Here is a 25,471-nt window from a genome sequence, read left to right as displayed (position 1 = left end):
CACCATTTTTTAAAAAGCTCCAAAATCACACAGATGTAGGCAAATAGCTGAAACAAACAAAAATCCTAGCATTTCTGAAAAATAAATACTTCTAGTCATACTGCTACAGTAGGAATCGTGGAAAAAATATTACCTTCATCCCTTTCTCTAAAATATGAGAGAAAGGAAATATTTTATAGATACTATAAAAAGGATCCTACTGTTGGGGCATATCAGTGTTGTCAGCTCTTTTTAAAAAATGGTTACTAATATACAATACAGAGAACTAAAGAGGCCTAAGTTGTTACCAGAAGTAATAAACTCAGCATGAGCAAATAATCAACAAATACTGACAGGCAATGAGCAGTTGCCATTGCATTCCTCTTATTATTGTAGTCAAGTAACAAATGCACTTCCCTACCCAGAGTCACCTACCTGCACAAGGGCAGCCTTTCAGCCTAAGGAACTTTACTATGGCCATAGAGCCCCAGTTGAAAAACAAACTTCCTCGCTGAGCTGTCGTAACCATCATCCCCTGCTAAGTCAGCAGCACAGACTTAAGATTTCCATACACACAATATGTACATTTTCTAATGGAAAACTGCAGAAAAGTAGGTTGGGTGTTTTTTTCCAAAGTAAGTTACTACTGGCTATTACCATCTAAAAATTAATGACAGTAAAACAACCCAACACCTCTACTTTTTTGTGTATTGTAAAGGAGTTAAGGGCCCAAATGCTCTCAAGTGGCACAGGCCAAAAGCAACAAGAAACAACACATGAAACAGAAATGTTTGCACCTTGTCCCCAGGTAGCACCTTCCTTGTGGCTTTGCAAAACAATTTGTATGGTCAAGAGCTTGCTTAGGAGCAATTTCTATGATGATCTAATATATTTGTTTTGTATTTCCCCCCTGAGGACAAACACCACCACAATAATTAAGAATTTTCTCTTGCTAGAAAATAATGAGCAAATCTGTTAAAGACACCTTTCCATTGCATTAGAAAAGTTTTTAGTTTTATCAAGCTGTAACAAGTGCATATGTACAACAAGAGAGCAACCTCCACAGGCAGGAATTCAATGACAAACCCAGCCTAGCAAAAGCACCCTTCTGCTCATGGTAGGTTTGCAAGGGACTGGCTCAATTCAGTCCCTATTCCACATCAGCCACTGGGGTCAGCTGCCTCCTGTGCCCCAGAATGGCCAAATGGTACTGGGGACTAGGAGTTTAGATTTTTGACAGTTTAAAAAAAGACATTGCAAAAGGTGCTGATTTCGTCTCAATACAGAACAAAATAAACATTTCCACAGCTCCTGAATTAAAGTTCAGTGCCTAACTCCAGCACACCAACACTGCTCAGCGCTTGGCTACTGAGGAGGCAGGCATTTCAGAAGAACATGAACTTCTACTTCAAATTATTCCTTTGAGTCCAGGTTGTGGTAGACAACAGTGACAGAAAGTCACCATTCAATGGTTACTCAATTGCTTGCTCAGAATGACACAGTAATTTTATTCTGACTCTTAGTCCACAGAACAGAAACCACAACTGCTATCAGTCCTCTCAAGGCCTTATGCTCTTTGGCAAGGAGTATTGATTTGTGTTTTTATAGCACTACCAGGTAGTAGTTGTGCACTATCATTGTACAAATAGTTTATAACAAGCGAGAAAGAACATCTGGAAATAAACCAAATGTATCTTGATCTGCTCAATGAAACATTGCTGGGGTACCTAAAAACAGCCTCTTAAATCAGTATGTGATGCACATCTGAGATGCTCTGATGTTCTGAAAGGCACTTAAAAGCATGTAAACTTGCATTATTACCATGCACATAACCAACTCACGAGTATTATCATGGGAGCAACATGAACACAGTGACATGCCAACTGCCTGCAGGATCAGGCTTTAGCCATAAATTAGAATATGAAACTTAGATTACATTAGAACACAACAAAAATCGTTAAAGAAACTCTCCCAGAAAAAAAGTACGGTAAAAGCCAATGGCACCAGACTCCTTTCTACCACTAAAACAATGTTAATTTGAAAGCCAAGATTCATTTGAAAACGTTCACCTGTAAATCAGAAAGTCCCCAGAGATTAATTTCTGCACTTATGCTATTTGCAAAAAATATTTAACTTAAAGGCATCCCTCTTTTCCTGAAATAATTGCTTGCAAGATGAGAACTAAAACACAATCTGAAGTGTAGTAAAGGTAATTGCTGCACTTACTGTTCATGTCATGTTGATGTATTACTACGTATCAAAGGTCACAGTTCTGTACTCATACATTATCAAATTTGAAAGAGCAATATTCGAATCCGACCAACCTTTAAACTGCCCAGAATATGTGCAAAAATGGATGTGGGCTAACGTGGGTTTAGAAAAAAAAAGAACCCATGTTTTGGAAGCTGAGGGGTCAATCAAGCCAGACTGACAGGGTTACGTGTCACTTCTGTGCATCTAATACCCTCTTAGATTATCAATGAGGTGCAGTACACTGATCTCAAGCTAAAGCAGCTGTGCTAATGAAAATGAAACAGTCTGAAAAAATTAGGTGATACCGGCCTGTGACACAGGGCAGTACTTTGTGGACAATAATGGAGGAATAAGGACATAAATCACCATTTAGATACAATAAAACCTGTAACACCCACCCTGAAAAGTCTATGGAATCGTGGGTCAAAGTCAGCATCTTTGCAACTCCACAATTCCCTCTGAAGCTGCCACATACTTTCAATCCTGAGTCAAGGCAGGTTTTCCTTGCCTCTACTTCAGCGCACACAACATTTTGCAGTCCTGTGCCAGCCTGACCTCTGAGGGTGGAGAGCTGGCTGCTCATGCCATGAGCCAGGAGTTCTCCCAATTGGTTGTAGCACAGATAAATGGGTCTTATCAGAAACTACTCAGCCTTGAACAACTTTCTTCTCCTACATATGCCAGTCCAACTGGGGGGCAGGGACTGCACTAAAGAGGCAGGGGCACCCTCATTCTTTTTTTGTAACATGCAGTCCTTAAAAAAAGCCAAATAACTACGAAATTCAAGTTGATTGAGTACAGCCAGCACAGACAGAACTGTTAAACAGAATTATCACTTTAAATCATAAATTAAGCTCAGGTAAATAAATAGCTTTTTCATAATCAATTTTTTTCTTGAGAAGTTACATACACAGCAAAGACAGCATATATTCAAATAAGCTATGCAATTTAATTTCATATGCTTTAAAATCTGCTTCATTTGGTAAAATAGTAAATTTCAAAAGGGGAGAGCACAAGCTCAAATGTTTTCTCAGTTACAAGCAGAAAAGCTAAGACAGACATTTCATGAAGTCTACTAGAGCCTAAGAACTCACACTAATGAATGTTTTTGCCATTGATTTTAATGGAATTTGAACTGCAGGTGATGTATTAGTGAAGGCCACAGCTAGGATTAAAATGATACTTCTGATTAAAGATACTATTTATAGTACAAAAACACACATACCCTTTACTAATGCAACAAGGCTATTACAACAATAGCATCTATAAATATACAGGATCTCCTGTTTAAATAAAAGCTCAACATACAAAAAATACAAGTACAAACATTCCTAAAGAAATAACAACTTTCACATTTCCTTTAAAACATCATTCAAAACAGTTTGCTTAAAATGAATTTTCCTGGTGGTTTTGTAAAATGTTTTTGAGTGCTGAACAAGTCAAAACTAAGTTTCGTCAACTGAGCAGAAGTCCTTGAAGTGATGCAAGGAATTAGAGGGCAGACCACTTGAGAAGAGCTGGAAGGTCTTTGTTGCTTGAGTTTTCTACAAATTCAGCTTCTCTATTTTCATTGAGGCAGGAAAATGGAGAAAGAAAGAGAGAAAGAATTATTATTTCAACATAAGTTACAAATTTAGAGATGACTTTGAATTTACAAATTGAATACCCAAAATTGTCAGCTCTCCAGTATCTGCACCCCTTGTTTTCTCCTATATCTGATTATCTCAGGATTTTGCTGCATGTATTCCTCCCTGGCAGTTGCAATCTCCCTTTTGCAAATTATTTTTGTCACACAACAAAAGGAGAATACATGATTTCACAGTGGCAGAGGCTTATGAAGCCCTCCTGAAAAACATTAGTAATTGTTCACTGAAAATACTAGCAGTACAATGTGAGGCATATACAGTGGCAGTCTTGAAATAGGTTTATTCCCACGGTGACTACTATGAAAAATAACCAGTATTATGAGACTTGGTCAGGACACCCCCTTCTAACCAAAAATTTAAGTCAGGATCAAATTGATTTTATGCAACCTTGAAAGTTATATTATGATACAGTGCTTTAGATTTTTCACTGTTCCAAAGTTAAATAATCTATCGAGAATCTTTGAAGTGTTTGCTTTAATCTCAAAACCCTATGGTTTGGGAACAAATTATTGTATAATCAATACATTTCATTTTAAAGCCCTTCTCACTATCCTGCCTATCATATACCTCTCTCGGTCTTATTCTTCATAGAATCACAGAATCGTTATTCTTTCAGAGAAAAGATTGAATGTGACCTGACAAGACCCCAGAAAGTTCCACAAATCAAAAGCAATGGTGAAGTCAAATTCCTTGAGAATCGTGATCTTAAGGGACAACTCAATTTCTTTTTTTTTTTTAATGCTTGAGGGTAGCAGCTCCTATTGCTAAACACTATTAGAGCTTATTCTATTTGTTGTGTAAACAAACCTCTAGTAAAAACCTAGTGCTAAGAAATTCCCACCTACTCAGGATGCCATCCTTTTCCTCCAAACACCCAGAATCCAAAGCATGAAGTACACTGAAGTTCAGACTATCAGACAAACTCAACTAGGACACGTTTCTGATGGAAGTTTACAGTTTGACAGACACTTTGGTGCATTACCACACACCAGGGCCTGGAGCCAACCACTCTATGCCAGTCAACCCAATCAGCTGTAATTCCTTGCCTTCATCACCCTCCACAAACCTGAGATATATAAATTCCACCTAAAGGCCACACCATGGAAGAGAGGAGCACTGCCAAAGACCAGTAAGCATTTCACGCACGTTTTCCTATCAGTGAATCAAAACTTTCTGACAACCGCCAAAAATCTCTGCCATCCACATATTGCCATTAAATACACTCTTAATAATAAGAAAGCACATGTCATCAATCAAACACAATCCACTGGTCATGGAGCAATCTTTTATTGCCCTCTCATTCTCCAATGTCATTTTAAATCTAATGCCTTCTGCAAGGCTATTTGTCCAAATTATTAGGAATTTTCAAACTTCCAGTTTTAATTCCTAAAAAACTTACTCTCCACCAATGTTTATGCACTTGATGTACTGCAGCCTTTTTTTAAATTAGCCTGTATTAGGCATACATGTTTTCTGTACAGTCTCCTTCAGAGCCTTACTACACCAGAAATCTGGACAGGGTTGCATTTACCAATTCTAGAAGGGAACTGAAACATGAGATGCTGACATCTGAGGCATTAACTTTTAACCATGTGATTGGACAGGAAAGAACCTCTTAGAGAGATTAGGGGAAAAAAAACAACAAACCAAAACAAAAAACAGTCTGTAAGACATGGAAGGAAATGAAGGCCTAAAGATTTTGCATGAGACACTCAGTGAACTGGTCAAATGATTATTTGCCAAAGACACAAAATGGATCTTCAAGGTTACTGTTCTAGTGCAACATTCCCATACAGGACATTCCTTACTCCCTGAACAGCCTTCCTCATTGTAGAAGACCTAACAAAACCTCATTCCAGAAGCAGAATAAATAAGGAGAAGCAGCTTACTCTAAACTTTCTTTACATCCACTACTCTTGTACTGAATGTGTTCAGACTTTATAGAGATTAAGACTTTTAAAATTTTTAATAGCAGACTTAGCTATTGAATAATGGAAGTTTCCTCTAGCCTACTCACTCCTCCAAGCACCACAAATCCACAAGTGCACAAACGTTGCTAAGTTCAGAACCATGTACCAACAGAAATGTTTCTCCTAGCCTTTGAAGGTTAAAAAGGTTATAAATCTCTCATAATAGCGAGACAGCTTCTTTCTACCAAGTGATTGTCATACGCTTATTCTGGAATTAATTCTAAAAAGCAAACAAACCTCTCCAATATGATTCCTTGTCAATTGCATCCCTATTATTTCTGACATAAGAACATGATATTAACCTGAGTTATGTACTGCCATGTGGTAACAGCCAAACCCTACTATGTTTTCTGAAAAAAATCTCTTCAAGCACGTATTTTTTATTTCTTGATTAAGACTTTGTTCTAAAATAAAAAAAACATTATATCTTCCCTCCCCCCTATATGTTTCCCTCATGAATGACTCTGTCATTCTTTTAAGTCTTCCACTGCCTTGGGGTTCAATCTTCTTGACTTCAAGGCAACCATACCCAACTCTAGTTACTTGCTTTTGATAATCTCTAACCATTCCTAAACCATCAGCTTCTACATTTGCCATTCCTTGGGAGCTTCTTTTTCCTGCATGGAGGCTAAACAGATGTTTTGAGAAATCGTCATTTAGATTCCACTAAAAGTTTTAATTATGTCAGAATGTCGAAGGGCAATCAATTGTGTTCTCCTTTAGAAGAAGTACTAGAATTTAAAATACTATTGCCTTTTTTAACCCTGTTCTGCTCACTTCTAAGTAAAATTTAAATTTGACTGCCCCATTTCAATTTATTTTGAACTAGAATACTCATTTGTCTTTTGTGCCAGAGTTTTTAAGCAGCCGAGATAGCTCCTCCCTAATTTATAAACTATATTTAAATGCAAGGAGATCTCTGCAGTTATTCACAATATTCCACAGTCAATAAAAACACTGCACCAACAAGCTTGCTAAGTATTACTTCACTACCCAACTTAATTTTGCTTTTCATCCCAGCCACAGAAAGAAATGGGGCTCCTATGACATCTTAGAAGTCTGGTCCTGTGAGAAGTCTCAGTACTTTTGAAAAAATTGAGATTCAAGTACATGCCAAGAAGTCAGAAGACAACAAAACATGGAACCACAGTATTTATTTTTTTCCCTCTACTTTCTTCCATCCTTAAGAGTGAAACTGCAACTGGATTAAACATGACTGACAATTACTGTACTTTTTTTGCCTACATACTCCTACTTCCAAGGTTTTTCTGGAGTTACAAAGACATGACTAAGTGTGGCTACAGCAGTTCATTTACAGGTATTTTTGGATTTCGATTCAACTCCTGTTGGACAGGTACCTTTTACTATTGCCACACTTAGAGTACACAGAAGCCAAGAAGCAATTGCTGCAGAAGCAGAATCCTCTTCTCATATTCGTATCAGGACTGGGGCACCCACACTTGGCAGGAGTAACATGCAAATGCTTACTGTAAATTGAGAAAAGCTCAGTCTACAACAGTCATATGTATCATCATGAGCCTGAATTCACCCACAGATTAACCCTGTGCCCGCATTTACTAGAGCTACTTTAACACCCTGAAAACCTAGAAAGTTAAAAATAGATCTTTCTCTACCAAAATTCTAGGGCATCCTTAACATAATCTTCAAGCCTTCTGAAGCAGTTAATGGAAATGACTGCTCAGACACCTTTTTAAAGTATGAAAGTCTTTCAGAAAATTCTATCATGCACTTAAAACAGACTTCATCTTCCTGTGCTCAAAAGTTTTAGGCATTTTTAGGTCACAAAGCAGGTTTTCACATTCTAAAAAGTATTTGTTTTCACATCAGTTGACTGTCTCTACTTGATCCTTCAGTGATATATTAAACAAAAAGTGCCAATCCCTTCTGTGGGAAGTTGCTCATGTCTCATTTAAGAATCTTGGGAGAAATAACACCCCACCCCACTCAAAATACTGAGTCTCCTTTTTCAAAAAAAAAGTTCATATTCCCAAAATCCTAAGAAGCATCAGTTTCTTTGGCAAATGCAGGACATGTGAAAATATACATGTCTCAGGCTAATTAAAACATTGTTAATATATAGATCCAATATCAACAGTTTTCTCAGTCAATTCTATAGATATTACATGCATAACAGCTCAGCCACTGTTTGTCATGGAAGGGACCTAAAATTCCTCTACAAAAGACCAGACACTTCAAATGTACATTTTTAAAAGGAAGTAATATCTGTGCCTAGAGTAACCTTAAGTTCTGAACTGACAGTAATTCATGCCTTCATATCCCCTTTGATGGATTAGGATATCAAATTTTACTTGTTTTTAGAGCTTATAATGTAAGCACATCCAACAGTTAACTGTACTGATTTACTCACATGGTCTGTGATTTTTTTCTCTCCAAAGAAATAAGCCTTTAAACAGATAAATCAGTGAGGTACAAAGTGCAGTGTAGAGATTACCAACTTACAAAACAATAAATAAGCTTCGCCACCTTTCAGGCAAAATTATTTCCATTTTAAATAAATTCTGTAATCTAAAATATATTCTCTAGAAGTATTAAAAGATTAATTCCCCTATCACTTTGTACCCTGTTACTTTTCTCATACTGTCCAACATGTTTGGAAAAGAGACTGTTTTCTTTGTATTCCCAACTAAGACAGTCACACACAAAATGCTTATTTGCTAATTGTTTATGTAAGTATGGACAAGCACCTATAAGTACTCCCTTAATCATATGCCTACATTCTGTCTATTAAGAATAATTAAAATTCAGTAATTAAAATATTAATTGCAATTTACATAGGGAAGCAGAAAAAAAATTCCTCTGTAATCTAAATACAGACCAAACTTGATTCTGACTGATGCAAGGCTGAGCTTCTAAACTATCCCCAAAGAATCAGAAAATTAGGCATGTATTTGAAAAACAAAATTAAGCATTGTTGTTCATGTAACAATTATGTCTTGCATAAAGACATGGATATTAAGGTCACATTTAGAAACATGCTTTTCTTGTAGAAGACTCTTAAGATAGTAAGATTTATGGCGTTTGTTGTCTTCACAGTGTAAAAACCATTTCCATTTGGAACCAAGACAACAGATTAAAACTGGTTTTGAAATTTCCCCTCTTTCTGTAGTAAGATACACAACACTGCACAAAATAATACTTTTATCAGAAGTATTACTAAATCAACCAAGTTACATATGGTCAGTTTTTATTTCTAAAAAAAATATCTGTTTGACTTAGGTACCTCACAGACAGAAAACTTCTAATCCAGGATCCCAGCTGTTACATTTAACAGGAAATGTGTAACAAATGTCCTTATCTTAAAAAGCAATGCAATAAAAAAAAAACAAAAAAAAACCATTTTCAGTACTCCAGCAGCAAATATTCATTGCAATTGTAACATTAAATAGTAACAAGTTTTAGGTACAGTTAGAGAAGCCTTTTGACAAATGCACATGCGCTTTCCCTTTCCATCAGGGATCTATTTCTATTCTATCAGAGCCACCTTAGCTACATACAGACATGCTCCTTTTAAGGTGGCACACTCCTTCTGAACTTGCACAAAGTAATGGCAGAATAGCTGCACACAGCAGAACGAATTCTCTTCAGTTTTAGGAATCACAAAGCAAGTAATGCTGCTAGATGTCTTTATTTTCCTTTAACAAAATACACAAAGGCACAAAATTCACTTATATCTTGTAATTATTGTACAGGTATAAATAGTGCTTTGTATTCAAGTACAATCGAGTGCAGAGACTTTCTATATTTTATGTAAACACAAAATAGTTTTGCATGAAGGTGCCTCTGGTTCATCTGCAACACAAACACCAAAGGAGATGCCATTTATCCAAGTGCCATTTAACTGAATTCTGTCAAAAAGTTAGACAATGAATAATATTAACACCACTGCAATGACACTTCCATATGCTTAAGTCAAATGTCGGATGACCCTTTAGCTTGTAAACATCTGTGTATTAAACATGTACTCAATCCATTTTAACAAGGCAGCATTAAAAAGTATCTTAAGTTACTAGACCAAACTTACTAGGTCAGATGCCATCAGTAATTGCTCTATGTGTGACAGTTAAAGAGATGTCAAACTGTAAGTCACCCTTAGCAAAGCTTGTACTTCGATGTTTTTCAAGACGCAAACTAAACAAGGGCTACAACTGTTAGGCTTCAACCAACTACATGGTCTATGTGTTAACTTAAAGAGACATGCTTAGTTTACAATACCCACTTTTACACATAGCTTTGACACACTGTGGCAGTTGAGGCAGTTTAAGCCCAAGCAAGATTATTAAGTTGTACCATTAAAAAAAAAGCTCACCTGAATAGTAACAACAGGCATGAACAAAGCTAAAAACTAGCTACAGAAGGCACTTGAAGTACTTTATTCTGCTTTTATTAAAGATTCTTCACTTTGTTCAGCTGAAGCAGACTCTGAAATAGTCTCTTCAGTTGCTGAAACGTTTTCTGCTTCTTTTTCTACTTCTTCAGCTAGCTTATCATTTAGATGCTCAGAACTTGGTGCTTTATCATCTGTGTCATTTGTCTCAACGATCTGGGCCACATCATCTTCAGATTCTGTGAAAAGAAAAATTACAAAATAGCAAAATTACATTTCTAGAAATTAAGAGGCAACTAATATTCTTAAAAAGCAAATGAAACATTCTGCAATCACATACAGGTTTTGACTAGTAACTGCACGATGTTCTCAACTCGTAAAAACTTTGATTTTTCTAAGACAGTCACAGGTAAAACAATTAAAATTTAAGGAAAAAAAGAAAATACTATGGAAAAGAGCTTAGCTCCCACTAGAAAAATACTTTATTATTTGCATACATTCACCCTCAACAGAAGCTTTCTAAGCTTGTTCACTAATGTGAGATGTTAGACACATGTTAATTCAGTTTCTTTGTGCTTGGTAATGTCAGTTTCATCAACTGTTTTATTTTTTTAATAAGGGTTCAATCTGTACACAAATTAAAACATTCTACTTGATGGAAACTATTTTAAACATAAGGAGTCTGATACCCAGAAAAAAATTAAAACACCAAAAAACCCAAAAAATCCCAACCAAAAAACCCATAAAACCAACCCTAACAAACATATCAAACCAGCCAATGACAATTACTACATATTCTGTCTTCCATGGAGTAGTGCAGGAAGGTTGAACAGGAATATACTTATTCTTCATCTGGGATGGGACTTTCTTCGATAACACATTTATTTTTAAGATCAAAAACATTTATTTTAAGTACTGCCTCTAAAGTAAATTCCAGCTTCACAACAGGACTTCAGTAGCATATGAAAAGTCATATTTTGAAGTAAGCAAAAGCACGGAAAAACTGAATGTGGTTGCACTAAATGACACAAAGGTACTGTAGAATGGCATTGCTGATGGCAGTTGATTTATTGACTAGTATTAGTCAATACTATACAGTACTAATGCATACTGTGAATGCAAAAAGTTTGCAAAACTGATGCAAAGTTACAGCTCAAAAATGTTAGCCTTATCAAATGTTTCTAACTGCATAGAATCATAGAATGGTTTGGGTTAGAAGCAACCTTAAAGATCAGTCTAGTTCCAACCTTCCCCTAGACCAAGTTGCTCAAAGCCCCATCCAACTGCACCTTGAAAACTTCCAGGGATGGGGCACCCACAGCTTCTGTTGGCAGTCTGTTACAGTGTCTCATCCCTCTCCACAGTGAAAAATTTCTTCCCAATATCTAACCTAAACCTACCCTTTCAGCTCATATCCATTCTGCCTCATCCTATCACTATATGCCCTTGTATAAAGTCCCTCTCCAGCTTTCTTGAGACCCCTTTAGATCCTGGGAGGCTGCTCTATGGTCTCCCCAAAGCCTTCTCTTCTCCAGGCTGCACAGCTCCAACCCTCTCAGCCTGTCATCACAGGACAGGTGCTCCAGCCCTCTGACCAGGCTTGTGGCCCTCCTCCAAATTTGCTCCAAAAGGAGAATGTCTTTCTTATGCCAGGGGCCTGTTGTTTAACCCAGCCTGCAACTGGGTTGCAGCCCAGACACCTGCCTACTCCCCACCCACCCTCCTGCTACCCTGGTGGGATGGGGAGGAGAATCACAAAAAAAGTTAAACCCCAGGGTTAAAATTAGAACAGTTTAATAATTCAACAAATTAAGATAGTAACAACTACAACAAAAATAACTGTATCTAAGCAGGGGGGCAGGGGGAAGAGAAAGGAAAAAAAATTAAACACATGTGATGCCAAATACAATGGCTCCCTGCCTGCTGACTGAGGCCCAGCCCATGCCCCAGCAGTGTTCAGCCCCTCACATCCAAGTCCCCCAGTTTACACACTGTCCATGACATTCTGTGGTATGGAATAACTCTGGAATAACCCGTCCTGGCTATGCCCCCCAAAGCTCCTTGGGCACCTCATGCTGGTAAAGCATGAAATACCAAGAAGTCGTTGACTTAAAATAAGCACTACTTAGCAATAACCAAAACATCCATGTGTTATCAGTGTTATTCTTGTACTAAATTCAAAACCAAGTACTGTACCAGCTACTAAGAAAAAAATCAACTCTATCACAGCTGAAACCAGGTCAGTCCCCCAAAGCTGGACACAGCTCTCCAGGTGGGGTCTCACAAGAGCAGAGCAGAGGGAGAGAATCATCTCCCTCACCCTGCTGGCCACAATGCTTTTGATGCAATCCAGGACATGGCTGGCTTTCTGGGTTACAATCACACATTGCCAGGTCATGTTGAGATTCCTGCCAACCAACATCCCCACATCCTTCTCCTCATGGCTGCTCTCAATTCCTTCTCTGCTCAGCCTGTATTTGTGCTTGGGATTGCCCTGATCCAGACACAGGACCTCGGACTTGGCCTTAATGAACTTCATAAGGTTCACAGTCCCACCTCTCAAGACTCTCAAGGTCCCTCTGGATGGAATCCCTTCCCTGCACCACACAGCTCAGTGCCATCAGCAAATCTGCTGAAGGTGTGCTCAATCCCACTGTCCATGCCCTGACAAAGATATCATGCAGTGCTGGTCCCAATACCAACGTCTGAGGAAAACAGTGTCAGTCAAGTGCCACGTGTTCGTGTTCATCTAAATGTGTTGGGTGTCTGAAAGTAATCAGACTGCTTCAGGCTGATACAGAATTCAAGCAGAGACAAAAGCTTTAGAAGCACTGCTCTGGCTTCTTGGCCCATGACTGAGTGGAGGAGCTGCTGGCACACCCATGTCAAGCAGACCTTGTACAAATGCCATCTGTCACCAAGAACTTAAGACCCCTCTTCCCACACAAAGCTCCACCTAGCTAGTTCCAGGCTTCATTTCAGACTGCTCAGAGCAGCCCAGCTTCTCCATTCTTTTCTCAGACTCGATCTTTCATTTTAGCAAGTTTGCAGCTGACTCACCTCCTGGTTCCTTCCCTGCTCTCTCAACCACAAGCTGCTCAACACCTGCCCTGGCTTCTTGTTCCAAAATTTTTCAACCCTACTTCTGCCCAAGCAAAATAATGTCCCCAGTTACTTTCCAGCCCATCCCACTCTCTCTTCCTGCTCTTCAATTTCCATCTTGATCCCATCTCTGTCTGTGCTCAATCTTTATCTCCCAACTGTCAGTTTTCTGTCTCATCTCTGCATTTTTTCTTCAGCCTCAAATTCTATGAATAAGTTTGTGCATTTTCCTGCTCCAACCGTCCACACTTGAGTTACATTCCTTTATTGCTACTCTTCAGGCTAGAGTCAAAGAAAGTATGGGATGCAAGGAAGAGGCAGCTCCATGCCCTCTCAACTCATTTGTAGCATAGCCCAACCATTACCTATTTACAGAGTTTCAGTCCTGCAGTCTTCAACTGACTAATGCTTAGCACTCTGCAGCAGTGACTTGTTCTTACTCTGACAAAGGTAAAGAGACTGTTTGCTCAGTCTGATCAAAAGGATGCCAAGCATCTACAACATTTTTGATGTAAGACCTAGGGACAACCACAGCCACCAGCTTCTAATGGAAAGGAGAAAACCTGATGAAATGCATATTCTAACTATATTTAAAGGAAGAGGATGGTGCTTTCATTTTTATATTTCACTAAAAGGTATGGAGACACTGCTTATTTAAGCAAAAATTGACAGGTTTTTTATTAATTTTCCCTTCACTCTGTTCTTGATTAAACTTCTTGAAACTCTCCAGAATATACAGTAATACAAATTTACATGGAAAAATTTGGTCTTATAATTAAGTCTGAGAAAGTTACAAGAAACTAAAGAGTAGGTCCTTTAAATGAGTAGTCAGGGCATTCAGAGTAAGTGATGCTAACTCCAACCATAAACATGATCAGTCTTCATTAAAAATACATAGAGATTCCATTTTAAACACAGCAATTAATGGAAAGCTTGCCCAAAGTCAACCTGATTTAAATACTACACGATTAAAGTCATTGTGAGAGCAGTAGCCAACAAGTGAAAGCTCTGACTATAAACTTAAAAGGATGACAAAAGAAAATGTAAGTGTCCTTGAAGAGTAATACTTAATCCATGATTTTATCAAAGAATGTAGCTTCACTCACATGATCTTAACAACAAACACAGCCCTATGCTTGCTGCATATTTAAGAGCTGCAGCAATGCAACCTTAAAAAACCTGCTCCTGGCTACAGCAGTTTTCCCCCCCAACACTCCTGCTTAATGCTTAGTACTTAGAAAGCCTATGGACTTCACATTCTAAGTAGTCAGCCACCCTTCCTCTTGTTGTAGAGAGCATCTCACTGTGTAACCAGTGAAATCACAATACTGCATCACTATTAAATTAAGTAGAAAATCTCTGTTAAGTGGGAATTCATAAAAATGTTGAAATTGCTCTAAAATATAGCTGCTTGTGCTTTCAAGCAGCTTTGGGACAAGTTTTCTTTGCTACTAGAGCTCCCCTTTAAGACAGATTTCCACATAGTGCCACATGTCTGAAGTATCTTTAAAGGATGTGTGTCCCACAGTAATCTGTTATTGGCTTTGATATCAGAGAAAGCTATTTGTGAAACCTTTGAAACAATTCAGATAATAGCACAGCATTCCCTCTACCCTTTATGTCCTACCAAAAAGGCAACTTACGCTACTCAGCAAAACTGAACTGTGGTTCACTAGAAACATAATAGACTTTTAAATCAAAAAAACTTGTTTACAAGTCATTAAACTCAAGGTGAGTTGATCTGTGTCTGCTTGAGAAATCATTGAGTTCAAGCCTTATTAGTCCTTTGTCTTCCATCAGTTTTATTCCCAGAAAAAGTTTGTTTCATCTGTAACACTTGCCCAAAGCCAAGCTCCACTTGTAGAACTCACAGTGAGCAAACACTTGAAATGGCATTATTTCTGGTAGAGCATTACTGTGAACCCTTCAGTTGAACAACGAGCCAAGTTTCTGCACTTGCCTTTATAATGGAAACCCTTTCAAACATACTAGCAGCTGCTGTATTCCAAGAATCCTTACAAGTGACAGAGTATTAAATCATCATAAAAATATTTGAGCAAGATGGTCAAGGAATTGCATGCAAATCTACAGATATGACATAAAGCAGTCCATGAAGTGCTGACCACTGTGGTGAAGTCTGAAGTTCAAAGACATCTAATGAAAACCTCTGAATATCAGCACCGGATATTCAACACAGAACACTGACAGAGCAAATTTTTTTTTTCAATTTTGTTTCAAAATACTGCAAAATGCTAAACCTGAATCAAGAATACAGCATAACAGTACTAAATAAAGGTAAGGCAAAATTAATCAAGATGCTAAAAGTGGTTCCCCGTTGGCTCTGTCAATACGATCCAAACCTCAGTACATTTAAGAAAAGTACATGCGAAAACCAACTAGCCTTTGACTGGGGGGGGGATGGGGGAGAAGGGGGTGTCAAAATTGAGCCATATATGGAAAGGTATTTCATTCTTCACTCTGGTACCAAAATTTCCTACGTTAATCTGCTGAATAAGGAAGCATGATGTTTGTGCCAGTAATCTGCACCAGATTGACAGCTGATGACTCCGTATTTCCAGAGGTTTAAAAAAAAATTCCAAAGTTCAGTGCCAACAGCATGCCCCATAAGCATTCTTCAGATCTCTTATCTACAGGAGTTGCATGTAGCATGCTTGTCACTACATGAGCACACAACTGAAAAAAAGACTTAGCTTCATGCTCTACTCATTAGTCAAAGTAGCTGACTGGTAAAAAATATTTATAGCATTTCTGTATCACATCATACTGCTGTTAGCTATGGTTTAAATGAATTACAGACAAGAGTTGTACTCCCCTGCGTTGTCAACATTGTGGTGAAGTTGGTTTCCTGACGTTAATGTTTGTCTACATCAGTAAGTGAAAATATTCTCTATTCTGGCTATGACAGCAGCTATTTTACTGAGGTGAACAAAAGCCTTCCCCAGAGCTCTACCTCAATGATAGCTTTGTACCTTAAACTTACAATCAAGGGATATGTTCATTTGCTAATAAAACCCAATAGCATGTAAGCAGTTATGTTTCATATTACAGTTCTGATGGAAAAAGTGACGTACGGAAAATATTTTCTCATTCAGAAGAGATTCCTTTGTGGCAAGTCACAGCAGGCACTGGCCTCCTCTACATCAACAAGACATTTCTCAGATAACAGTTATGTAAAATACTAAGACATACTCTATGTCTGGCTGCTTAGCAATTACCAAAATAGAATGGTTTGTATCATCTTGGAGAATAAATATTCAGAAAAGATCAGCTACTTAACCCAGAAAACCAAAAGTCTGTATATCCCTTACTTATTTCTTATGCCTCTGCTGCAAAATTTCACCATATACTTCTTATCAGGAAAAGAGAACTCTGCAATGAAGCTCACAGTCGTTTCTTTTCCTGCTGTTTTTAAGTAAAACAGCACATTAATACAAGACAACATCAGAATAAAACAAGTAATTTTCATTATTAAAGGTAAATTGGTAAAATCAAATTTACCGCAATAAATCCATCCTATTTTTTCTGCTGAAATGCTTGATAAAATTCTGCTTCCAAAAAAAAGCAAGTTCTCGCAGTTTTCATTCCTACATCTGAAGTGCTTAAACAGCAATCTCACACTAATTCTCCAGATTTTACATTTTTTACAACATCTATAGACTGACTCAGCATCTCAGACCTATTATAGGCACAGTTTGATAATAATTTCTTTCAACGATAATACCAGATGAATTAGCAAGCACCTCTCCTTAACTCTCTAAAAACCTGCAATAATGGATAATACTCAGAAGCCCTTGAGGCACACAAGAGTTGAGCAGCCTTTTTTAAGGATCTCTATTTGAGTCAGAAAAAGGAAAACAAGCACACTTTTAAAGATCCCAGTAACAAAGTATGTCTTTTTCTGTAAGAATCTTCTAAATTCAAAAGTAGCCAAGAAGCTACTAACCTACCCTCCCCTCGCTTAATCATGATTCTATGATTTAAGACAAAATGAGATATTTTCATTCTCTTCATTTCATCCATTCGATTTCAGTCTTACTTTCATGTCAGTAACAGCACTTGGACTGAGGTAAGAGTGCAGTATGGCACAGGAAAAGAAACCAACCAGGTTTTCACTACAATGCACCCTCATGAGGCCATGCCCAAGGACATCCACCATTAGGTATGACTCCCCTACTGTTCTTTTGCAGCTTTCTCATGCCAGAAAGTAAAGCCCAATGTTATTTTGTACTCCCTGTTAAAAATAATCAAGCAGAAGCACTCTATTACCCTGTGAGAGTTTCCCACAGTTGCTGTGTGGTTCAGTAGCCTGAACCTCAGCGCTGCACACTATCTGATAGTTTTCCCTCAGGACCCCTGCTTAAAATAATGTGAAGTCCCATCAAGCACTCAACAGCACATCTAACTGGAGATCCTCTGGTTTGAAATCATGATTTCTGGAGTCTTTTAAAACACTGCATCTTCCTGTTGGCTGTACACCAGATGTCTACTGTATCTGCAGACTATAAAATGTCTCAAAAGGAACTATGTTAAATTAAAATGACAATTTGTCTTTGAACTACCTGAAATTAAACACGGCAGTTTTACTAGATTTTCCTGCCCTGAGGAAAAGAGCAAAAGGAACAAAGGCAGAAATTCCAACACACCTCAACCAAACGACCTGCCAAACACAGTGAAAGTTAACTACTTTGGGACATACTCCCTCCTTAACTATTTCTGTAATTTACAGTGCTATTTTCTATCTGTTTGTGAGTAACATTAGAGTGAAAAAAATTGTTATGCCATCATTTGCACAAGATAATGACCAATATGAAGAAATTTTAGGGTACAGGAAAGAAGACTCTACTATCAACGACCTAAGCTAGGAGCAGAGACAAGAACTGAAAAAATATATAAACTGCACTTACTATGAAGTCAGAATAAATGGTACTATTTCAGTTGGAATGGACCAACAACAACCATCTAGACCAACTGCCCAACATATAAACTGCACTTACTATGAAGTCAGAATAAACGGTACTATTTCAGTTGGAATGGACCAACAACAATCATCTAGACCAACTGCCCAAGCAACTGGGGGTTGATCAAAAGCTAAAGCATGTTAAGGGCATTGTCCAAATGCCTCAAACACTGACAGACTTCAGTCATCTATCATCTCACCAGGAACCCTGTTTGAGCAGTGTTTTGAGTATTTCAGCTGTTGTCATTCTTACAAGAAAACTTAGCTCAACAGAGAGAGACAATGGGGAATTTCATTAAACTTTTAAAAAAGAGCAGACTTCACGAGATTAGTACATACCTTTTGTCTGCTGAGTCTCCTGGGGCTTTCTCTCTCTAGGTTCTAGAGGCTCAGTTTCAGATCGCAATTCTGTAGATTGCTTTCTTTCAAAACTGAAGTCTGGAAGTCGTGGAGCTTGAGGTCTAGTTTTTCTTGCAGGATTCAGGAAGAAGCAGTAGGCACACCTAAATGCTACACAGAGACACCCAGTAAGCAGCCTCACTAATTAACTTCACATTTCACCTTTATTCCTACACTATCTTCTGATGGTCAAAAATACTAAAAACAGAGAGTTAACTAAGTGACTATCAGTACCAGAGAGTACCTTCATCAAATTTACATATGCTGTTCTATACAGGTCCTTCTCTAAATTGAGCAGGCATTTGCTTTTTGCAAACCTGCTTACTTTCAGCTCTGCTGCACTGTGTACTGCCCAACACTGTGAAAGATTTGACCACAATGAACAAAATAATGCAATTCAGTAGCACCAGATGTTGCCACATGGTGCTCTGTTCTTTCCTACAAAAGAATTACGTTGGCAGATGAATTTTTTTCCCTCCCCTTAAGATGCCACTTTCACCACAACCTGAGTAAGGAGATGTTAGGAATTCCACAAGGTATGTCTCGTTCTGCCTTTTGAGGAGCATTCTGCTCAAGTGACGCTTAATTAAGAAAAAGCAGTTTTGTTTTGTAGAAGTACTGGATACCATTTAATACTTAAATAACTATTTTTGTCCTCCCCACTCTCACCAAGACAAGTAGGGAAGTGGCAATTTCTGGTACAGTGGAGTTGTGAACTAAAATGACATATAGACTACATATCTTTGGTTTCATAGGAAACATTTAGCTTATTCTTACAGTGCAGTATATTTACTCACAAAATTAAACAAAACAAAATTAAATAGAAGATTTAGCTAAGAATCCATAGTTTCTTAAGCATCAGGCTTACACTTGTGGTAGAAAGCAGGCAAAATACAACATCTGTGTTCAATAAAGAGCTGCGTCTGTCTTAAGTTATTGTCAGCCATAAATTCACGTATAGGCCCCTAGGGCTTGTTCCCACTTTTTCCAATACGTCCCCAAGATCTTCTTGCCAAAGGAAAATTTAGTTTAAGTTCTGCTAAAAGAGGCACACTTTAATGTCAGATAGTTTCTCAACATGAAACTCTTCTGAGAACCATTCATAGCCAGTAGCAATGTTCAGGGATGTATTGGAGGAAGCTTATTTCTACTGAATAGTTTTCTACACATAAAATCCATGACCTGGAGGTTGCAATAAAGTACTTCTCTAAGTCTTGAAGGAAATCTTAAGATACAGAGTAATAAGTTAGCAAAAAATATCCCACATGAAGTGATACGTCACAATGTCAGTTAAGTACTTAGCTGCAACCAAAATGAAGTATGATTCATGTTTGTTATGAAACATAAGCCAAGTAATAGAGTCTAAAAAAGATTAGCTCTTACCTATATACTCAAACTCCTCCTTCAAAGCCATACCATTGTGAGAAAAACATTGCTGACATATAAGAGCATACCTAGAAAACATGAATAATACATAATTACATACCTTTAAGTAAAAACACATTGAAGGAAGATGTATTTTACCTTACATATTGACTAATACCTTAGATCTTTTCTTCTAAAAGGTGATGTCCACAATGAAATTATTACCCTTGAAAGCAAACTACATCTGTAGATTAAATAATACTTTTTGAAGTTGGTTTAACCACTGTGAAATACTCGCAGCTACACTTTAAATCACAGTTCAACATATTTTTAATATCATCAGTGTCAGAAAACAACACACAAATTAAGCTTTTGTTTCATTAGAATACAGTTAATATGAAAAGTAACCACAGTTAATGTGTTATGTTCTGATATGTCTGGATAGTTCTGAAGGCAATCTGAAAGGCATTTATAGCAGATATAAAGAAAGTGCTGAGGCAATTGATATTTTTTTATTTCAAAATAAGTCATTCACCCACTTGAGTACAGATTTTTCTTTGTATCACACGGCTAATACCACTCAGAACAGAGGTTAGTTTTGCCCAAATATTAGCAGTTTCCCTGCAAAGAGATTTCAACTGAATCATTGAGAAAGAACCATTTCTTCATTACGAAAATTTTGAACAAGTTCATTTGCAATTCTTTTAACCTTGATGTGTCTGGCTTAAACGAAAAGGTTAAGAAGCTTCCTTTCCCCAAAGTGCTTAGGTATTTCTTAAAGAACATTTTACCTGTTCTGAGGACCATCACCAACCAAATATTCAATAACTCTATCCACAACTCCTCTTTCTCGAGGAAGAACAGGTCTTGCCAATGGAGGGCCTGGAGGATGAAGACCTAGAAGACATGAATTATATCAAAATTATTTTCCACTATATTATTACAAATCGTATTTTACTGTGTGCGCTACTGTAACAAAATAATTGCATCAACTTAATATACATGGGCATATTTCTTAGTCCACTAGGAAAGCTGTAAGATTCTTCGACCCACAATAGTTGAAAATTCCTCTTCTGCTCCTTTAGCTTACAATTTTATTAAATCACTCCATTTTTACACCTTGGGCATGTAATTAAATTTCTAATTTCTCAAGAACTTAATGTATCAATAGTATTCAATGATTATTAACATATTTCTTTTTAAGAAAGAACAACTTAACTAAGTTCTCTTCATACACTCTCAACTCCGCAAATTTATACTTCTAGTTTATACCAATAAGTCTGGCAAAATCAATGACAACAGCAGAACTAGAGATGAGGGCAACCTGGTCTCCTGGAAGGTGTCCTGTCCATGGCATGAGGCTTTCAAATAGATTATCTTTAAGATCCCTTAAAATCCAAACCATTCTATGACTTTATGAAGTTGTCACCACTGAAACACCCCCTGGTTTCCGTGTAATTACTATACCACATGAGCATGCCCTCAGTGTGCATTCAGTCTTTACATTAAATCTGTCCAGCTGTTTGTCACTTCGGCAATCCCTCATTTAATGGCAAGTTGGATACTTTCAGATTTATGCTTAGTCAGAGAAGCCAGAAGGCCACTATAAAGATACTATTTCCCCCATGCATTTAACAAACTACTATCAAAACAAAACTCCTTAAAGAAAAGGTAAGAGCAATGGTTGGTACTTTTTCACCTCTACACACAGCAGTTAAATTAGAACACTGGCACAAGTTTCTCTTTCCACAAAGTTTTAAAACATCTGGTCCATTGTATAAGACCAATGCAAACTACCAATTTCCATTTATATAGCTGAGTTCTTATGTCTACTTTCTCTTGCAGCCTTAAAACAGAGTAAGCTAGGCCTAACGTAAGCAACTCAGGTCTGAATCATTCCAATGCAAGTGTAGGAACCCAGAGTGCCGAGAATATTTCTCTGCCTGTTTTTAAGGGTTCTTACCCCCCTGAACAACACTGTTTTAGCTTCAAACCTTGGAAAAAATTACCAACAGTTAGACAAGAACTAGAATACACAGTGGTGTGAATTAGGTGATAGACTACTATGTAAGATTGTCACAGGGTGAAAAATTTAGAGGTTTTGGGCTTCTCTCTGTAGTAAATAGATAAGAATAAAAAACATCAAAATGGAGGATTGTTGTTGTTCTCTAAAACTTCTCCTTCTACTACTCCATGTTCTGCAGTAAAAGTAGTTTGGAATGATTGGATAGAAAATGCCGCAGTTCCTGGCCGTGTTACTGAATAATTGTAGGGAAGTGAAAATGATGTACGTTTTTAGTAACTATTGGTTAAAATATCTTTAAAAGGCTGTGTAAATCTTGATAGAGAGCCCTCACTCCTGCTTTTGTGTGCTCTATGCTGTACCGGGGTCACGCTAGTGGCTCTGTTCCTCTGATAAGACTTAATAAACAACTATCTGGAAGCATTGAAACTCAAGGAAAAGTCTCGGTTTATCTTTGAAACTCCTTGCAAGGACTTTCAGCAAATTCTCTCCCATTCAGAAGGACTTGATTTACGGCACGGTTCAGTGTCATGCAACCATTCAAATAACTAAGTATGGAGAGGAAACATTTTACATTTAAGCACCAGAAGCATTATGTTACAGTACTTTCAACAAACAGTTCTGAGTGTAAGATAATGCAGCATTTGGGGAAAGAGAAGGGAAGACTTAAAATCTATTCCCATAAGAGCTTTATGAATTACATTCAAAGTCCACAAAACAAACAAGCAAAATAAACAGTGTTTGAGTAGAACAACGAACCAGTCTTTCAGAACTCTCAAACTGGGACAAAATGGTCAGCTTCAGCCACTTCAAGACAAAACTGTGACTCCTTGCAAATAAGACTTGGTTTAAACCAATGACAAAATTACTAGTAAAAATGCAGAAGTCCTATACAAGCTCAGGACAGCTAAGAAGGTGAGACAGGAAAAAAAACCAGCTAGTATTAGCAGGTTTTGTACTGAGATGAGCATATGGCAACCTGAAGCCCTGCAAGAACTAAGTATATGTAATTCATAGAAATTAAATAATGGAGGTGCAAAAAGTTCTGGCTTGTAGCTATTCTCACTACATCCAGTAAAAACAAATATAGAAACAGCAGGGCTTAAAAGAAAGGCCTTTAGTAACTACAGAAGTCAGCCTGCAATTCTCTTTTCAATTTGCTGTATGCTTCCAGTGTTTTTCTTGAGATATGTTTCACAGAATCCCCTGTAATGACCAATAAACAAAGAGGAAGTTAAAGGGTAAAACAAACTAAAATCACTGTCTCAATATGCAACAGAGTAAAACAGATTAAACGCACTGTCTAAAAATGCAAAATAGGATTTTTTAAAAATCCAAACAAAGGACAACTAAGAGAGCATAGTTTGTTAGTATGTTGAACTACTTCAGAAGGACATTTGATTGAAAGATACTGTGTTAAAAACAGTTGACTTCAAGCTTTTCAGGATTGTTCAGATTTAGTTTTCTTATAGCAACTCAGCCAGGGACAGCATCAGGACACGCACAATCATAGCTTCCAGCACTTTGATAAACATACAAATAGAAGTAACATGTACCTCTTAAGGAGAGTATTCATAGAATATGATGAGTTGGAAGGGACCCATCAGGATCATCGAGTCCAACTCCTGGCCCTGCAAAGGACACCCCAAAAATCACACCATGTGCCTGAGAGCGCTGTCCAAACGCTTCTTGAACTCTGTCAGGCTTGGTGCTGTGACCACTTCCCTGGGGAGCCCATGCCAGTGCTCTGGGTGAAAAACTTTACCCTGATACCCAACCTACACCTCCCCGACTCAGCTTCATGCCATTTCCTTGGGCCCTGTCACTGGTCATCAGAGTGAAGAGATCAGTGCCTGCCCCTCTCCTTCCCCCATGAGGATGTTGAAGACCACAGTGAGGTCTCCCCTCAGTCTCCTCTTCTTCAGGCTGAAAGAATCAAGTATCTCAGGCACTCCTCATAAATCTTCACCTCCAGACCAGGAGGCAGAGAAAACAGCAAGTCTTACTATTCAATAATCTGATCCAAGATGGGCTTCATGTTTAAACACAGCATTAAAAATAACTGCGAGCAAATTACCATTTCAAGCCTCCTACCTTTCAATCTTCACAGACAGAAGCAACAAAGGAAAAAGTAACTAAGGGCAGAATGTACTACATTGTGGTAAACCTCATGCTCAATGCCACATACAGATAACCTCCATCCTCTACGGCAAATGTCAAACATTGTAGGAATCAAGTACTTTCAGCAGTGCCCTCTTGCAGTGCTACACATAAAACAAGACTAATCTTGACATTAAGGCTGCATTATTTCTAACAGTCTTTCAAGATACATCTTGTCAATATTGGATATTTGACCTAAATGGACTGTCCTAATCTTTAGGAGCACAAGAAAATTTGTTCAGAAAATACTGCAATTTACAACCCATCTGTTAAGTAAAAAGATTCCATACTCAACACAAATGTTTTTAAAATTTTTTAAATTTTCACAAACAAGAGAAATGAATTCAAGAGATAACAATCAGTGAATGCATTTCCAAGTTACCCCTGTATTCTGTCCTCAAGCAGGAACCTAGACCCTCACAGCAACAAAACCCTCACAGCAGCAAAACAGAACAAATTCAGTGCAGTATAAGCTAGATTCTGCTAAAGCTGTCCAAAGTAGAGGTCAGGCAAAATTCATTTCCTAGAGCCTCATAAAAACCTAAAAGATCCAATACTTCCATCAAAAAAAGGCACTGATACAATCTGCACTAGAATTAAAGCTCTAGAACAACTTTGTGAATACCTCGTTTACACTCAAATGTTTACTTAGGAATTTATTCAAAAGACCAAGTTTTCATATGACTTGTAAATCACCAATATATGAAGTTTCTAAAAGTCAATAACCAAGGTAAAAATTGAATAAAGTTACCTAGAGTGAAACATCACAACACACTCCAACAACAACTTCAATTACCTGCCTACTAATAACTCAAACCAACCATCCCGGTTCTCATGCTGTTATGGACACCAGTAATTAATATAAACATCAAAAGCAATCATTGTAGAAAGACTGGTCATTTTTGCAAAGCTTGGCAAACTCTCAACTACCTGCTGGTTATTAATTTTCAAACATATGGAAGCTCTGTGGTAATACATGTTAAATTGATTCTCCCCTACAAAATATAGTATAATGAAAATGAATTATTAATCTTCTGTAAAATAGAGATAATTAAGGCTATTCATATTTGTTGCAGGCCATGCATAAACTTAGATGCAATATTGCTCTTATAGATACTGAATTTATGTACTTTTCACTACAGCTACAGCTACACGACAAATTTCATACACCTGCAAGGTTTGGGGAAATTCAAGAAAAAAAGAGGACTTCCATATTAACTGACAATTGCA

The 25,471-nt window shown here is 37.6% G+C and overlaps 1 protein-coding gene across 3 annotated transcripts in view; it reads right to left on the bottom strand.

The window, feature by feature from the left end:
* Positions 1–3,053: 3,053 nt before the first annotated feature.
* The window catches only part of LNPK (lunapark, ER junction formation factor), a 47,024-nt gene continuing 24,606 nt past the window's right edge, over positions 3,054–25,471 (bottom strand). For 2 of the 3 annotated variants that reach the window (XM_017735762.1, XM_008634739.2), the window contains exons 9-12: positions 20,850–20,955; positions 20,077–20,147; positions 18,634–18,804; positions 9,058–10,453 (exon numbers count right to left, since the gene is read on the bottom strand). In XM_017735762.1, the coding sequence (XP_017591251.1) occupies positions 10,260–10,453; positions 18,634–18,804; positions 20,077–20,147; positions 20,850–20,955 (542 nt within the window). In that variant the 3' untranslated portion in view covers positions 9,058–10,259. Of the gene's footprint in view, positions 3,794–9,057; positions 10,454–18,633; positions 18,805–20,076; positions 20,148–20,849; positions 20,956–25,471 lie in introns of those variants that run through there. The other variant, XR_001862412.1, reaches the window with a different exon arrangement.

This window comes from Corvus brachyrhynchos, unplaced genomic scaffold (genome assembly GCF_000691975.1).
Source record: "Corvus brachyrhynchos isolate BGI_N302 unplaced genomic scaffold, ASM69197v1 scaffold255, whole genome shotgun sequence".
NCBI classification, from domain to species: Eukaryota; Metazoa; Chordata; class Aves; order Passeriformes; family Corvidae; genus Corvus; species Corvus brachyrhynchos.
Note: the sequence above shows the minus strand (reverse complement) of the source record. Positions and strands in the feature narration are given on the sequence as shown.